Genomic DNA, 17,604 nt, shown 5'->3' with positions numbered 1-17,604 from the left:
TTCCAGATACAGAGTATCACCTGAGCTCATCTGGTTTATACTCTTTGAACAGCACAGCACCTGGTTCTGTCCTTAGCAATAACCCCCAGTTAGAAGAAGGGTCCCAATTACTACTTTGTGTCTGTTTATGTGTCAGCACATAATAGGCACTTAATAAATGTTTATCAATCAATTGTGCATGTATGTGAATCATGTAGAGTTGAAAATTGCATCCTCAATATTCAGGTCATGTCTCCTGAGTAACTTTGGCAATTCCAGTAGTAGAATCTTCCTTATTTCTCCCTAAGCTGAAACACAAAGCAGCTGGGAAACCTCTAGGGTGCCAGTCCCTAGCTCCTATACTACAGATGTTGGGAGAACATGGAGGGCTCGAAGAGGAATGCAACCAGTTAAAGAAAACACAGATTTATTGGCTTGCAAAATATAAAACTAGTGACCATGCCAGGCCATGTCAGTAGCATTAGACAGTTTAGGGGGAGAAAAGTTTTCTCTTTTTCCAATCCTTTGAGCCATGTATTAGTGTCACAATCAAGGGGCTGAGCCAATGGATTCTACCATGTAAAATTTAGAGACTTCTGAAGTGTACATGGGTGGCAAAACTATACAAAGCAATAGGGCCTCAGAAGCTTAATTGTACTTGCCAGGAGCAGGTTGCATGTGATTACGAATTTGGTTGTCCAGCTGTAGTGCCTAAGTGGATTTTGATCACTGTTGTGGGTTTGGGGGGGAGGGGGGGAGGGAGCGGGGCTTTAGTATGATTCATCATTACTTCATTGGGTTGTTTTTGTTTGTGTTTCAGTTTTTCAGTTGGGTTTTGTGGAGTGCGAGCATGCATGCTTTTGCTGTTGTAACTATGTCAAATAATTCTCTAACTTCCTTTGGAAAGCACTAATGAACAAGTGCAATTTCTCTTCTCTATTGTTGGGTTTTTTGTAAAGTTGCTCAAATGCTCTCAGGTATGGCGGCTCTGAATGGAGGACTTGGCGCCACGGGCTTGACGAATGGTACGGCTGGCACGATGGATGCCCTCACCCAGGCCTACTCAGGAATCCAGCAGTATGCTGCCGCCGCACTGCCCACGCTCTACAGCCAGAGCTTGTTACAACAGCAGAGCGCCGCAGGCAGCCAGAAAGAAGGTAGGCGCTTCCCCACCAGCCTCCGAGACCACCAACGAGCAGTATCTTATTAAAGTTGGTGACAGTCTCATTTTTAAAGAATTAGAAAAAAAAAATACAACTAAATTGAGCCAATGTTTAAAACAAACGAAAAATCAGTTCTGTTTCATTTTTACTTTTCACGGATACATTCTGAAGAAAACTGATTGGCCTAACCTTTTATTTTAACCTTTTCTTCTTTCCTGTTCAGTGTTATATTTCTTTTATCCTTTGATTTAATTTTGTCATCTATCCTTCAAGACGGATTTGCCGCCCATTGTGTGTTAATGTGCAATTAATCATTAGCTGCTGCTCTCAAAAAAAAGATGCCAGGAATAAACAAAAAAAAAAACAAACCAGCCTGGGCCACTTCTTTCCCTAAATATCTGATTTCTTGTTGTTGGTGGGGTGAATCCATAAAACCTTGTGTGGGGGCTGCACTCTCACTTTCCCCAATTCTGTGATCTCCATGTAACCCTTGTGATCCTCTGGCTGCTTGTTATTAGACATTAGTTTTCAGGTTAATGACAAGATTCTCTGTTAGGATTGAGTGGTTCTTTGTTTAATTGTGGGTCTTCTGGGGAAGCAAATAAGTGATTGATTGCCTTGCTTTCTCTGCCAATAAAGCAAAATAAACCTCAGGAAGTTAATGCTAAGAATAAATTAATACTAATTATGAAATGTTTAGTGAGCTAGTCCAAACAAGGGTAGCTTGTCTCTTTTTACTTCTTTTGGGTTTCTTTTGTCTTCACTTAATCTGCTGGGAGACAGAAGGGAAAGCTTTGTAAGCTTTCCCAAAAGTATCATAACTTCATTCTGCCTTTGCCTGCTTAGAGTACGAGGGAGAAGAAGCTAGAACATTAAAGGGCTGAAGTATAATTTTAGCTTTAAAAAAAAAATCTCCCTTTTTTTCTCTATTCCCCCACACGCTTTAAATTTAAATCTGATTTAATCTACATATTTTGACTTTAAAGGTGTTCTGCAGGAAGTACAACAGGGTTGCATCCCCACAAATTTGTAAATTTTAAAGGGACACTGACAGCTTTAAAAGATACCTGTGTTTAAAAAAAAAAACTTTGTGATGTGTGTTATCAGTAATATTGTATATTATTAAAAGCAAAAGAAGTTTGAAAATCTCGTTTACTTTTCATCATTTCTGCTGTTTTACTTTTAGCCTTGACTGCTGTTAGGGGTTTTTTTCAATGTACAACTATTGAGACAAATCAAAGCCCCAAGTTTCGTATAAGCATGTAAGGAGGCCCAGTCTTCATGATTTAACACTGTATGTCCTACTATAGAGAAGAATTGATATATATTTATAGGAGTGCCAAACTATCATAATGGTGGGAGCCATAAGCTATAAAGTTTTATGGAAATGTGGCATTGTATCATTGTTGCTATTATTAACGTACAGATAGATATCCTGTCAGGTACGTATTCAATCAGCGAGAAATAATAGACTCATTTTGCCCCGTTATTATGGACAATATGTTCTAGTCTCCATTTATAGATGAGACAGAAAAACTATACTGTGTAGCATTGAGAAGGCTGTAAATCATAAATATTACACATATCCATAAGGCAATCGGGAAAACTTTAAAAGAAAGGACTATTCGGTTGAGTTAGGTTAAAATGCCAGTTCCTTGGGCCAGAATTTTCAAAGCCCCTCCACACGTCTTTCCCCTTTTCAGTCCCTAAAACATTCTTACCACATGATGCAGCAAGGTCTGACTGGCTAGGCAACAGCTCTACCTCAAATGCTAATAGTTCAGTCAGTCAACAAGTATTTCTTTAGCATCTGTTATGTGCCAGGCACTGTGCTAGGTGCTGAAGTTACAAATACAGTGAATAAAACAATTCCTACTCACATGAAAAAGAATTCAAAGTACCCCTTTTAAGTATCTGTGTTTAGATCTGTGTATTATCTGCGAGTCTGTGTTCTTAGGGATTTTTTTTTCTCTTTAGATTTTTATGTCTCCAGCTACCTTTTATATGTCTCTTATGCCTACCTTTCCTCTACCCAGCCAATATGTACCAAAGAGATTTAAACTGATTTTAATTTTAGTCTTTGTAAAGCATAATTAAGATAGTTAATCCAGTAGTGTAGGAAAAATAAATAGCATAATGCATTCCAGAACCAAGTAAAAACTACTTCTGTGTTTTACATACTACAATTCCATTCCTTTGGAGAAGATAAACCAAGAATTAACTAAATCTGTTTCGATCATATTCCCCAGATATGGGTTCTCCCTAAGCCAATTTTGCAGTATGAATAAAGTGGGTTTAATTTTTTTCCCCATCCAAATTGCCTGACGGATCATAGCATCACAGGACTCCATAGCACGGACATCCCTTTTCTCTACTTTGTCAGTAAGCCCAAATCCTGGAACTAGAATTTCTGCCTTTGAGGCACACTTCTATCTCCTGTAAGCATGCCCAAGGTCACCACTGGAGTTCCTCTCTAGGTCAGTGGTGGCTTGTTGTAATGGCAGTTAGCTCCTCAGAAAGGGGGTGTTAGTGTGTATATGAACTGAACAAAACCCTTCAGGAGTAATGTCTGAAGGAGAATGTGGATTTCACATTATTCTCAGATGATAACCACCTGGGTGTTTCATCAAAATATAGCCTAAGTAGCGGTTTCTTATAACACAAAAGCCACCCATCATTTGTCATCCAAAGTATTTAAAAGTGCACACATTCCAAAAAAACTGTCCAGATACTCTAGAAACTTACATTCTGAGACAGACTGGGGAAGAAGGGGAGGGAGAGAGGAGACACAGCAGATGTACTCAAACAGTTACAATAAAAATGTGGCTTTTGCCTGACTTTAGGTAATTGTCAGTAGCATTACTTCAGTTCCTTGACCTCTGAGACCTGGCTAAATGGCACCATTTTAGAAACTAGGAGATCTCTGAACTTCCTTGGTCTGCATCTCTTTGTGGGTGCCATCCCTGATCCTGCTTTATGTAACTAGCTTCTCTGAACTGTCATCCTCTGTTTGAAGATAAGCTATTGTTTCTCTTTTCCTGTCTCTCTGGCTATTTATACTGGCCAAATGAAAAAGGAAGGTGAACCCTAATACAGGTAGTTCAGTCAACATCAATAACTAATATGGATAATTTCCAGTCTTCTTCCCCAGCCCAACACTTGTCACGGGGTGGAGGATATACCAAGGTGAACACCTTAGAAATATATTTTCAATTTACTTGTTGCATCTTAGTCTCCAGTACATGAGGGAAATTTGAAGGTCAGTCTTTGCAGAGACCTTCATATGATGCCAATCCAGAGATTTATAGACCCCAAGTATGTTTTAGTCATAAAGCAATCCATCACGTCCATTTGAGGAGATTCTATGAGGAGGATCCCAAGATGTCAACTTCCTCTTTTTCTTAACCTATTTTGTGATGTTTATATATTCTGAAACATTTATCTGTTGTGTTTCAAAAACTTTTCAGGCATAGCCGGTCACCTCTCTTCCCTAGTGCATTAAAATTCTATTCTTTCTCTGGGTTCCAGGAGAAGAGAGATGCTTCACAATTTAAACTGGGCATCACTGACCCTCATGTGTGTATGTGGGCCCCTTATTTAGAGTGGCCAATAAATCTGGGTTGGTATGATTTATGTTGTGTTTGCTCTATGTACACGTTGCAAAGGCTTCCCTCTTCCTCCCCAGTAATTCCCCAAACATGCTTTTCCATTGTTTTATTTTTACACCCATTCTCACGTTCCTAAGTTTAGTGTTTTAAAAAATAATGAATAGATAAAATATTATTTCCCCTTTTTAAGAGGGGAAAAATATTTTATTTTATTTTTTAACCGAACCTAAATTTGGGGCTTAAACCGTATGACAGTGTCCCTTTAAAATATAGGCCACTGCCCCTCTACTGGCATTTCTAGGGGAAAGTGTGGAAAAGTATCATCTTAACTATGAAATTCTATTTCTTACTGTTTGAATTTTCCACACTGATGTCTGTTGGATTGGTGAGGAGGTAGCCAAGTCATCAAAAATGTCCATAGATGAGACTGAAATATTTCGACCTTCTAGTTTCAGGCATTTGTATCATAAATTTTCCCTCAGTGGTTAAGAAAGTTCCATTCATTGGAAAGATTTTTTTTATTTTTAATTTTTCCTCATTTATTTATTTATTTACTTATTTTTGTGGGAAGAAACTTGTTTTGATTTTTTTCCTTACATCTTGCCAGGTGGTTTTCTCCATTTCATTTTTACAAAGTTCTTTTTACCCCCGTTTTATTTTTTTTTCTCTCCAACCCATACACCTTCCCTTCCTTCCCTTCCCCCTCCCCCCTGTCTAGGGAAAACATTGCAGCCCCTCCCCTCAGGCTGTGAGAGGGGCAGGCAGTCCTGGTTCCTCTCATGTGAACGCCAGTTGAGGCTCCATGAACCTGCTGCAGAAGGTACTCTACCAGGTCTGCTCTCTCCTCTCTCCCTAGACACCAAGCACATCACATCAGAGACATCCCCGATCTCCATTATCCATTCAGTTTGGGGTATAGCAGGCTTGGACGCTCCAGCTGTCTAAGGGTGGGAGGGCCACATTTGTCTATCTGCTATTTGCCCCATAGCGTTCTTCGATCTCAAAGGTCTTTTGCCATTTATAGACTAGAAGATGTTTATCTTCCTTCCGATATTTTAATTCTTTTTTTTAATTTCTTTTTTTTAACTTTTAGATTGATCTGGTAGAAGTGGGTGGAGGGTGAAGAGAGGCTTGGGAGAACTCATCCTTCCAACTGATCTAGTTAAGCAGCTTTATCAGCAAGCACTTTCCCCAGTATGCCCCTTATTTCCTGAAGTGCAGTTATCTTCTGAAAAGTGACATCCAAGGATATGAAGGCCAGTTGGATTTGTTCCATCTCTCACTGGCTTCTGCAGTTAGAAACACCAAGTCCAAAGCTAGAGAAGATGGATTGGCCCTGGTCTCCAGTATGAACACTTTCATCCCAGCCCTAAGAATCTGGCCTCATCCCTTTCAGTGCCAATCATTTTAATAAAGGTGATGGCTTGACTAAGTATTACAAACTTTGGTAAACCACAACTAGCCAAGAGGTTATATAAATGATGGAGGAATTTATGAACTTAGGTCAGCAGCAATATTAGCATTGGAGCTGTTATTCTAAATTTATGGGATTCATTTAGAGTTCAGGAAAACTCTATAAAGCAAATCACCACGTGAATACTAGTCCTTACCTGGGTTCTCTCCTCTCACCTTCATTGTGAGGAGACAGGAATTTATAAGGGGAGTAAAGCAGATATGACCCCAAAAACGAATAGAACCCATTCTTAGCTGCTTTTTGGATCTTAATTGCACTTTAAGAAATCAAGATAATGAGATACCACTTTTTAACACCTAAAGGAACTAGGCATCAAGAAGATGTGGAGAAGGATTGCTTTTCTAAGACAGCTACATTTTAACACTGACATTTTGTCCATCTGCTTTATTTTCTTTTAGTATCATAGAAAACCAAATGCTTAGCTCATCAGATCTTAATGCATCACTGAGAAGAGGCATGCCAGCTTAGGTAAAACGAGGCTCTCACTCTGCTCTTTCTTTCTTCTCAGGTCCAGAAGGGGCAAACCTCTTTATTTATCACCTTCCACAGGAGTTTGGAGACCAGGACATTCTGCAAATGTTCATGCCTTTTGGAAATGTTATCTCTGCTAAAGTCTTCATTGACAAACAGACCAATCTGAGCAAGTGCTTTGGTATGTAGAAGAAACCAAGCGAGATGATTACAATTTCTTCCCAAGAGAGAAGTCATGGAAAGGCTGATAAATATTAAAAAATGGAATAGAATCTTCCCTAAGTTTTGGATATTTCCGAATTTTCCACATGTATAAAAGCAGTGTCACGTAGTAGGACCACACACCTTAGGTTCAAATTCTGACACTCAAGCTCCTTGACCTTGGGCAAATTATTTAAACTCTTTGGGCCTCAGTTTCCTCATCAATAAAGTGAGAGTTTAACTTGATCAGCACTTCTCAAACTGTGGGTCTCTACCCCATATGTGGCCATGAAGAATTTGGCAACAGTAAAAGGTTTCTGAACGGCACAATGATCAAAAATTAATTAAAAATCAAATGCATAATGAATCCAAGGTGTTTGTGGCAGCCCTTGGCAGGCAAGTTCACTGCAGCCTTAGTTCTGAATACAAAGCATGAGCAATTTTGTACTTCCCATGTCCTCAGGCCACGCAATGCCAATGAATGCTGCACTGAATGGAAAAAGTTTTAAGAAGCCCTGAACTAGGGGACCTGTAAGATTCTGGCCCATTCTAGTTTTGTGTAAGTCTTTGTATGGATAAAGTAGTTCGATAGGATATGGACAGAACTGCTAAAATCTGACAAACAAATGTGGCAAACAAATGTAACTAATTGTACGTCATGTCAGCAGATTCCACTTAGTGCATTATTCTTCCTTATTTAAAAATATCTCTTCTCTATTGTACAGTAATAACTGCATTTTAAACTCTATAGATTTAACCCAACATAATATCGTATTAAAACGCCCGCGAGTAATATTAATAGCTCACATTTCTGCACTTTGGTGTTTGCAAAGTGTTTTCCTCAAAACAACTTGCAGATCACCCAAGTATCATTATTCCCATTTTAGAGAGGAGGTCGCTGAGGCTCAGGGGGGTTAAGTAGTTTTTCCACCATCATACAGCTAGTCATAATTGTCAGAGGCAAGACTCAAGCCCAGGCCTCCAGGTCCCACATCCCATGCCCTTTCCATCAGGATTCACTGCTTCTCATCTTTGTAGAATATTCTGTAATCTATACTGACATAGACCAACAATACAGACATTTTGTCCCTGATAACCAACTAATTGGGCTCTAATATTATCCGGGTATTATGATGATGGGTGCTTGATATTATTAAATCCAGATTACTGAGCTTAGGTTCAGAAGGTTTGAGATTTCATCCCATGGCTTCCATGTAACTAGCCATGTGACCAGTGGCAAGTCATCTGTTGAATGAATGGAAAAGCTTTTATTAAGCGCTTACTATGTGCAAAGAAGAGGCACCTGACCAATCATTTATCAAGCACCTATTACCATGTGCCAGGCATTGTGCAAAGAGCTTTACAAATCTTGACTCATTTGCCCAGCATTGGGGATACAAATAGAAAAGTGGAAACAGTCTCTGCTGTCATTGAACTCACATTCTAGTTGGGGATATAAGACATGCGTTTCAGCTGCAAGCCAGATGGGGAAATCCCATAGTCCTACGACTCTCTGAGCCTCTGTTTTTTCCCATCTTTAAGAGGAGGATATTAATACTGTCTAATTCAGAGGAAAATGCTTCATCACGTCTAAAGTTCTATAGAAATGCAAGTTATTCTATAACATACTTTGTTAAACTAGGGATTCAGCCATAATACAGACCAAATCATGCCTTACTACCATACCATTACCATTCTACCATGTAGAGTGACCATATCTCTCATAATGCTAGTTAAAAATCACAGAAAGGAAAATAAATGGCAGGTAAAGAGTTGGGATAAGAACCCTATGTATTAGAATCTTAATCCAGAAAGATAATATTTAGGTCTACTCCATGCTTTTGGGGGGCTTCTGGGATAGAGGTTGGGGGTGATGGATTCTTTTGGCCCCAGTGAATTAATCCTGCCTCAAAGGATGCCATTCTTTTCCCTGGGAGTAATTTATTCACTTAGCAAAATCAAAACCATTGTGAAATAAAACACTGGGGAGGAGGAGGGGGAAAAATTACATGGTAACTTCATTATATATTTAAAAGGAATAGCAAGTTGTACATATGTGATTTTCAGTTTCATGTACAATCATCTTTTTTCTAGTCTGTTATAGAAATGCTTGTTTTCTTAAATTCAGGATAAAATAAATAAAAAAATTTTAAAAAATTTCTATTAATTAGGAAAAATAACCAAATGCAACAACGTGATAGTGAAAGATGTCACTGTAAATTGTCAGTAGGTGATACCCAGCAGCATAAAACAGTTATGATATGACCAAGAGATTAAGGTTAATAAGTATACTAGGAAGAGAAACAAATAGAATTGTATGAAGCAGAGGGTGAAGCCACAGGGAATTCTCAAAGAGCAAAAGAACGTCTTACTATTTTTCCTAGACTCGTAATGGGTAGCCAGTCCAAAGAGAAGGCTTTAGCTTCTGATATTCCATTATCATTACACCTCCTTAATGTCTGTGCTATCATCCAGGAAGGTCTGAGAGCTCTATGGTGACAGGAGTTGGCTATGTCAAATATATAAAGCTACTATTTTTATTCTGTTGGAGAAGCTATCAGTATGGGCCTATTACATAACCGTTACTCCTTTAGCAAGCAGACCAACCCTCTTGTAACTTCTCCTGAGATAAAGGGTAACGGGAGTCAAATTGTTATGTAGGATATGTGAGATATCTTAAGTCAAGTCTCCAAGGTGGCTAAACAGTGCCCTGTAAGAGATCACAAGGTATGTACTGGCCTGGTTAGTTGTAGGAGAGAGTAGTGTCTTGAGTGTCTTGGAGATGGATTTATTGTGGTTTTAGAAAGCCCTGAAATATTTCCCTCCTTTTTCATCCTTACCAGAGTCCCTGTGATCATACAGTCCATAGCTGTTGCCTGTATCACAGATTGTGTTTTCAGATTGGATTTGTTTATAAGCAGTTTGAGGGAGGAGATAGTTTCATGTCAAGTCCTTGGAACAGTGCCTGGCAAATGTTTCACCTTCCTGTACTCAAGTAGAGATGCTTCTTGTGGTCTCTTTCTCTGGACATCTTGCCAGCTTTGCAGACAGAAGGCAAAAAGAAGGGGAACAGAAGAGAAAGCTAGAAGTTGGAAAGCTAGAAGCTAGAGTTAAAGAGAATTGGTTGGTCTAGAATTCTGTGCTATTGGGCGATAGAACATGAGAAGTGGTTGGTCCAGAGTTACCTTAGGGAACTCAGCAGTTGGGTGATAGAACAATTCAGATCCTAACTCTGTCACCTTTGTGATCTAAGAAAAGTCAGTTAACCCATCTGAGCCTCAGTTCACCCATCTGTGGGTTAAGGGGAGAAGAGGAGAGAATACGCATTTATGTAGTGCCTACTATGTGCTAGGCACTGTACTAAATGCTTTTTACAAATATTATCTCATTTGACTATCACACCAACCCGGTGAGGTAGGTACTATTATTAGCCCCATTTTACAGTTGAGGAAACTGAGACAAACAGAAGTTAAGTGCCTTGCCCAGGATTACACAAGTAGTAGGGGTCTGAGGCTGGATTTGAACTCAGGTCTTCCAGAACCAGTATTCTACGCACCATGCCACCAGCAATGCTTTTTCATATGAGATGTTACCTGGAGTTATTTCTGTATCCAAATAAATACGTCTCTAGCAGAAGTTAGAACAACCTATCAACAGAGTTCTGATTGTCTCATACTTTTGTTTCTTTTCAGAACCACTAGTATTTTTAATTTGGGGTCCTCTTGAATAACAGCCATCATCCACTTTTTTAAAAAAAATTAATCTCAGGTCACTGGATCGCCTCATAGAGAGATTAAGGCTAGATACACACAAACCAGTTTGCCTCAATTCAGTTGGAGGGCGAAGGACATTGAATTCAAACAATTGACTTCTGAGTGTGTTTGGTTGTTGCTGCTGTTTTGCGTTTAGGTTGGGAGAGAAAGGATATGTCTCCACGATGCCAAAGAACAAACCTCACTAGCTTTTTCGCCAATTATTTCAGTGTCATCTGGGTAGCCAAATTAAAACCTGTGGCTAAGGGGAACAATGTGCAGATATGTTATTTAAAAACTTGAAAAACTGTCCGTACCCCTTACTGATTGCAATTGCAAAATGTCAGCGAGACTGTAAAGCGCCATCTATTCTAACTTGTGTTTTTCTTCGGCTCTCTCTTCTCCTCACCCCTTCACTCCCTCTCTCCCTACCTTTTTCTTCTATTTTCCAGGTTTTGTTAGCTATGACAATCCTGTCTCTGCACAAGCTGCTATCCAAGCTATGAATGGCTTTCAGATTGGCATGAAACGCTTGAAGGTCCAGCTGAAGCGTTCCAAAAATGACAGCAAACCTTACTGATCTTAACCCCAGAAGCTCACTGCTCTTATTTTAGCTTTCTTAGGGTAAGTCCCATGAGCCAGCCTGTTCTCCACAGGGAAGGCAAAGGAGGACCACATTGCCAACTTTCACCAAGAGAGACAATTATTTTTACATTAATGCCTCCATTCCCCTACCCACCCACCCACCCAACTCGCCATTATTAAAACTTGGGCTACTTCTTTCCTACGAGTAAATTCCTCCAGTTGTGCTACTGTATTCTCTTTTGTTTTGCGACTTTAATTGTTTTTTTTTCATTCTTTTATTTTTTAAAGAAAAACACACAAAAAATAAATGACATCTTGAAAAGTTAGAAGACAAACAAACTCTAATGTGCAATTTAACTCTGAAACCACTGGTGTCCTTGAGAGCACTGGCCAGGAATATTCCTGGCTGTCTGTCTGGACCTTAGAAAGGGCACCAGCAGTTTAGAGTTTAATGTGGTGGCCTAGAGTGAGAGCGAAGCCAAGAGAAGCACTTATTCAAAATTAAGCAAACAAATAAAAAAAAAAGTCTTTCCACTACATGAGTTCATTATAGCAAGAAGGATTTTATTTTAGGGTTCAAAGAACATGAGGTTTACTGGTCAAATTATTACACTGGTTGTCTTTATTTTACCATTGTTTTTATTTTATTTTTAGAAAGGATTAATGTAAAAAAGACTTAGAGGATCTGTTTCTTAAAGCTACAGGGTTTAAAAAAAATAAAATAAAAATGAGTGAAAATACTTGATGTTTCTTGACAGATAAATTTAATAATAATAAATACATAAATAAAAAAGAAAGCCACAGGCCTGTAAATTTTATTTGTAAAAAAAGCATTTCTATTTTTATACAAAATTTTTACTGCCTCAGAAATAATGGAAGTTATTTATTGCCTATTGTTAACTTATTGGATACCTAAAGAGCAGTTCTCTGTGCTAGCTAGATCCTTTTGAAGTAGTCTCTAGAGTACTCGTGCCAGGAATGGGCTTTTTTTCACCGTTGAACCCTAGACCTAAAAGTTCATGCTTTATCCTCCTGTTGTTTGTATGTCTGGTTATTTTATTTGTAGTTTCCATTATCTAGTTTAAAGTTCAGCTGTCTGACTTTCCCCTTATGTTAACATTTGTTGAAACTGGTCCCTTCCCCCTTCCCCTGCACCCCCAAACAACTGAATCCATCTCCCTTCTCACTCTCTCTGGATGGATTCTCTTGGGGTCTCATTGTGCTGTGGACACAGATTGTAAGAAATGCAAATTATGTGAATGGCTCCTAGACTCCCTGAGTTAAGATTTGCATTAGTTTTCTCCCGCACCCATAAAAGTGATTTTGTTTCTGCTGCATAGATTTCTGTGTAACTTTTTACTCTTCCTTGTTTTTTCCCTAGACATCTTCATGCCCGTTAGTTCATCGTTTGCCTAGCATGTCCCTGTGGCGTCTCAAAAAAAAAAAAGTTTCATCGTCCCGTCATTGTTTCTGATGTCTTTCTGACCTCACATCATATTTGGTTCTCCTACTGACCTTTGAAATTTGCATGTGACCTCATCTAGCTATGAATTCTGGGAAGTCAATGTGAAAAACATTGCTGCATTCATGCAAGACTGAAATTTATTAGACAAATTAATTCTAGAAGAAAAAAAAAACCTGTGGCAAAGTGTTTCTTTCTTTCTTAATTTTTTTTTCTTTTCGTAAAAAAAAAAAACCAGACTTGAAAGTATTATACAGGGATTGGCATTCTTCCCGGTCACTGGTAACAATAGCAATATGTGTCCAGGGACACAGAATGTTGGTTTCTAACAGACTACTTCCAAAAACAGTTTGAGAAAAAAAAACTGTCTGATTTTAAGTCTCTAGAGGTCTGTAATCGTTTTTACATTTTTCAGGCAGTGTAAAGTTTTTTGATAAGGCCATTTTAGGTGGCTCACTTTCTCATTAAGATATATATATATAGAACCACTTTTTGTAGATTAGTATAAGAAAATATTTACCCTGTTTTGGGGCAAATGCTACCTATTTGTGTCACCTTTTGCTGAACTGACTCACAGTTAGACAATCCATGGTTTAATGCACATGAAATTACCTATATTTTATACTGTTCCAATGTACAGGAGAAAGGTTACTGTAAACTGTGTTACGTTGGTGCTCCCGTGAATTAAGTTGTGGTTTCATCATGAGTCTTATGGTCTTAAGTGTTCTATGTTGATAAGACAAGTTTAAAAATTTGGTTTACTTGAACAAAACAAAAAAAGAGTTTCAAAAAAAAATTGTTTGCTTAAAAAAAAAAATTTCATGTGAGGAAAAAAAAAAAACCTATTCCAGAATAAGTTTTGTGTTGGCTTGTGAAGCATTGATGTCATTTTTTTATTGTGGACAATTTAGGTGTGTTTGTGTTCAGCAAAATGTGATCTGTTTTTTTTCTTTTAAAGAAAAAAAAAACAGTGAAAATATATAGTGCCAAATTCCAAAGGTACTTCCTTCCTAGAGCTTCAGTGTGTTTCTTGTGAGAAGTAATTTGATAACATGGGTATTTTATTATGTGTTTTGTATAAATCCCTAATATTAAAAAAAAGAGGTTAAAAAGTTTGTTAACTTGCTATCCTGTGGTCTTGTTGCCTGAAATTGTTATTGTTTGTTATTTCTCTTTGATGTTTTTTGTAAGACATTGTATAAGTGCCCATGTCTCACTTTTTTAACCACTCTGCACATCAATGCTGTGAAGGCAAACCTCACAATGTATTTTCTTCATAATATTATGGAAACCTCTAAGGTGAGAAAGTTTTGAACTTTTAACCCTTTCTACCCAGAGCTGTCTGGAATGTTGGTACCTTTGATACATCCACCATTTTATTGTTGGGTTTGTTTGGGGGTGTTTCTGTTGGGTCATTTCCTCCTCCTGCCATTCCCCCCCATGTACCTAATTTTTTTGTGGGGGTTTTGATTTGATTTTTTTGTTTGTTTTTTAAACATGGTTGAAATCTACAAGAAGGAAAAAAAAATCCACAGGGCAGATCTGAAGGGTAAAACCGATAGTATTTAACCACTCTCCAAAATTCCCTACCCCCTTCATTTTTTTTCCTTTCACTTTTAAGGACTTTTTTTTAAATCTTCTCAGAGAGCTCTAAATGTGCTGCTGTAACTTGCTGTTCAGTATTAAATAACAATGGTTTCTTACTGATTCTCTCCTCCCCTCGTCCCATTCCCTCAAGAAAATGGTGAATTTTAGCACCTAATGATATATTTTTTTTTCCAATTTGCTTTTGAAATCAAGTGTGGTGGTGCATTCTGGCCGAGAACTTTTTAATGTGCACTGCAATTTAAACTACTTTTTAAACAAACATTTCCTGGATAACGTTTACAATCGGCCATTGTGCTGGGGATTGTCTGAGCCCTCTGGGTATGGCCTATATGTGCAGAGTACCCAGAATTTGAAACTGGTAGCCCTTTCACTGCCTTTCTGATGTTAGTTTGTTGGACTAAGTGCATCTGAGGAGACTGTACAAGCTGAACTCACTTCTCATTACTGACACACACAGAAAAAAAAATTGCCAACCAAATACCCATCAGCATTAATTACCTGCTGCCGTTTTTCTAAAGTGCCATATTTCTTTTTATAAAATCAAACACAGACATCATAAGGTCTTGACAGACTGAAGGCCGTAACAACCACCAAATGCAAAGCCCTTTCTGAAAAAACATTAAACAGGTCATTGGCATCTTCTCTGTGGCTGGGTACAATGCTGGTGACCTTCTCTCCCCTCTCTGACTCACTCACCCCTTTCAGTTTAACGTGTATGGATTGTGATAGCCCTGAGGTGGAAAGGACTAGCCTCTCATGATGCAAAAAAAGAAAAAAGAAAAAAAAAGAAAAGAAAAAAAAAGAAAAAACAGAAAAAAGAAAAAAAAAGTTTCCTTCTTATAGCACATGCACTTATGATGAAATGATTTTTATTATCCTCACACGTGTTTACTACTGCTGGGGCCTTCCTTCATCCTCTGAGGGCTATTTGTACTTCCTGCAGCAATCTGCTTAATAACAAAACAGATCGCACATATGTCTCTCATATATATCTATATACGGGGTGTGTGTATATACATATATATAAACACAAAGAGAACTTCATTTGAATCTTAGACTGTTTCACTCAGAATCTTCTCATTTGTCAACCACATAAATTTCCAAAGGTTTTTTCTTTCCAATTTCTTCAGCAAAAACTACCCTCCCTGTCCCCTCTTAGCCCCTCTCCCACCTTCCTCTCGCCCAGAGTGGACTGAGCACTATTCAGGAGAAAGTTGAGGGTGAGCACTTTCAGTTGAGCATTTATTATTTTGCAGGCAACCAAGATATGGTAGGTTTGGTGGAAATGTCTGTCCCCCCTCCCCCCTTTTATTTCTATGTGTTGTCTTTGTTAAGCAAGTTATCCCTCCTTAGTGAGAAATCGTCCTCCGGTTTACTTTGACTCAGAATATCAAAAGGAAAAGCTGCAAGGGTGCAAAGGGCCTATGCCAGAAGGAAAAACAAAACAAAACAGGGAAATTGCTTTTTTTTAAAAAATAAAAAATTAAATGTAGAGAATAGTACTTTTTAAATTAAATTAGAGACTTGCAATGAAATGGCAATCCTCAAAGGCATAAATAAGTTCATCTTTCTTTCACCATAGGGGTTATAGTTCTTTGGCTTGTGCTACTCTGGAACCATTTTACTGTTTCTGTTTTTATTATCTTAAGTGCTAATTAACAAGAAGAAGAAAAAAAAAACCTGTAGTTTCATTACCTTTTTGGATAATGTCATACAAAAAAAAAATGTATTTGTGTTTTTTTTGTGCTGTGAAAAATTGTTGTTTGTAGATTAATAATATGATCATTTTGTTTAGAATTACAAAATAGTTTTTTAAGTATTGTCTGAGAAAAGCCAAAGTTAATGCAACCTAGTGGAAACTGTAAGAACATTTGAGTATTGTTTCTGTTTTATTGATGCATTTGGATTTTGTTGTTTGATGGAATTTGAGCCAAAAAAAAAATGCAGGCTTTCCTATTTCTACAACTGATTGTACTTATGCATTTTGTACCAGTGGAACTTTTTATACTGGAGATTAAAAAAAAAAAAGGAAACTTTTGTGGCTTACTCTAGTGGGCCCCCTGACCATGACTGATTTCGAGTTTGATTTCTGGTTGGTAGAAAGAAAGTTGGTTTTCTTTTGAGAATTAAAAACTTTGGCTTGCTTTCTTTTTTTCCCTTTGCTTATATCTAGCGTTAGAATTTTGTCTTTTAAAAAGCGGTAAGTTTCACTTTTTATTCTGTATTGTGCAGTTACACAATAAGGTAATTAGAATTAGGAGTACTCAGTCACTTTAAGTGGATAAATGTATCAGTTAAAACTTTAGGGGTTTGCTTTTTTGCTGTTTAGATCAAAGTTTTTTCTGATTCTTCTGTCCTCATTGTGAACATAACCGTGTAGTTGAAACAGTCAAACTTATTTTTGTAACGTATGTTATTGTGTGATGCAGTTTTTTGCTTCTGTCTCCAATATTAAACCATTTTCCTAATACTTGTCTCTCTCTGCGTGTTGTATTGTTAGTGGTCATTATATGTTGGTAATACATCTGCACACCTCACTGTTTCACGTCCCTGTTTTTTTTCTATTTGTTGTGTATAAAAGATACAGTCGATTCCACCTAAGTGAATATCTGATTTTGGGAAAAGGAGGAACTGTGCACTTTAGCTTTCCTCGGTTTATTTCTGTACCACAGCCCATTTCAGCTTTTGGGCCTAGACTTGTTACTTTTTTTCTTTATTAACAGTCGGTCTATGGGTTCACTTAAGTAACTACCTACGGATTTATAATTGCCAAGGCCTTTGTCAGTCATTTGATTACAGAAGCTCATTCTCATATTCTCTCTCTCTCTTTCCTCCCTCCTTTCTTCCTTTCTCTCCCTTTTGCTTCCTCTTTCTCTGCTTCTCTCTTGACTTCTTTCTTCTTCCCTCTCCTCTCTCACCTCCCATTCTCCCTCTCTCCTTTGGTCTTTCCCTGTTGTGCAAACACAACCTATCCCAAAATGTAGAAAGTCAGTCTCTGATGTCAAGTGAATTCAACTGCAAAATGGGAGAAACAGCACCTATGAGTTCGAAAAAGTCATAACAACGTGCTTATAGAAAATTAGAGCTAAAAAGGACCTGAGAGATCTAGTCCAGCCCCTTTTCCCCACTGCCTAGGTAAGGAGCCTGAGGCCCCAACACCACAGAGTGATTTGAACCCAGGTCTTCTGACTCAAGCCTAGTGTTCTTTTTTCCATATTACATCTCCTGCTCTACCTGCTAGCTCTTTGCAAAACTTTAGAAAACTTGAGAGAAGAGAAGGAGCAGCCCTGATATTTCTTCC

The 17,604-nt window shown here is 38.1% G+C and overlaps 1 protein-coding gene across 9 annotated transcripts in view; it reads left to right on the top strand.

Annotated features, from left to right (window-relative positions):
• Window positions 1-16,773, top strand: part of CELF2 (CUGBP Elav-like family member 2) — a 392,630-nt gene extending 375,857 nt beyond the window's left edge. For 5 of the 9 annotated variants that reach the window (XM_036759904.1, XM_036759903.1, XM_036759900.1 and 2 more), the window contains 3 exons: window positions 957-1,136; window positions 6,733-6,876; window positions 11,101-11,933. In XM_036759904.1, the coding sequence (XP_036615799.1) occupies window positions 957-1,136; window positions 6,733-6,876; window positions 11,101-11,228 (452 nt within the window). In that variant the 3' untranslated portion in view covers window positions 11,229-11,933. Of the gene's footprint in view, window positions 1-938; window positions 1,137-6,732; window positions 6,877-11,100; window positions 11,934-12,614 lie in introns of those variants that run through there. The other 4 variants (XM_036759896.1, XM_036759906.1, XM_036759905.1 and 1 more) reach the window with 3 other exon arrangements.
• Window positions 16,774-17,604: the final 831 nt, after the last annotated feature.

The sequence above is a fragment of the Trichosurus vulpecula genome, chromosome 5, assembly GCF_011100635.1.
Source record: "Trichosurus vulpecula isolate mTriVul1 chromosome 5, mTriVul1.pri, whole genome shotgun sequence".
Classification (NCBI taxonomy): Eukaryota; Metazoa; Chordata; class Mammalia; order Diprotodontia; family Phalangeridae; genus Trichosurus; species Trichosurus vulpecula.
This window is presented reverse-complemented; position numbering and strand designations above follow the sequence as displayed.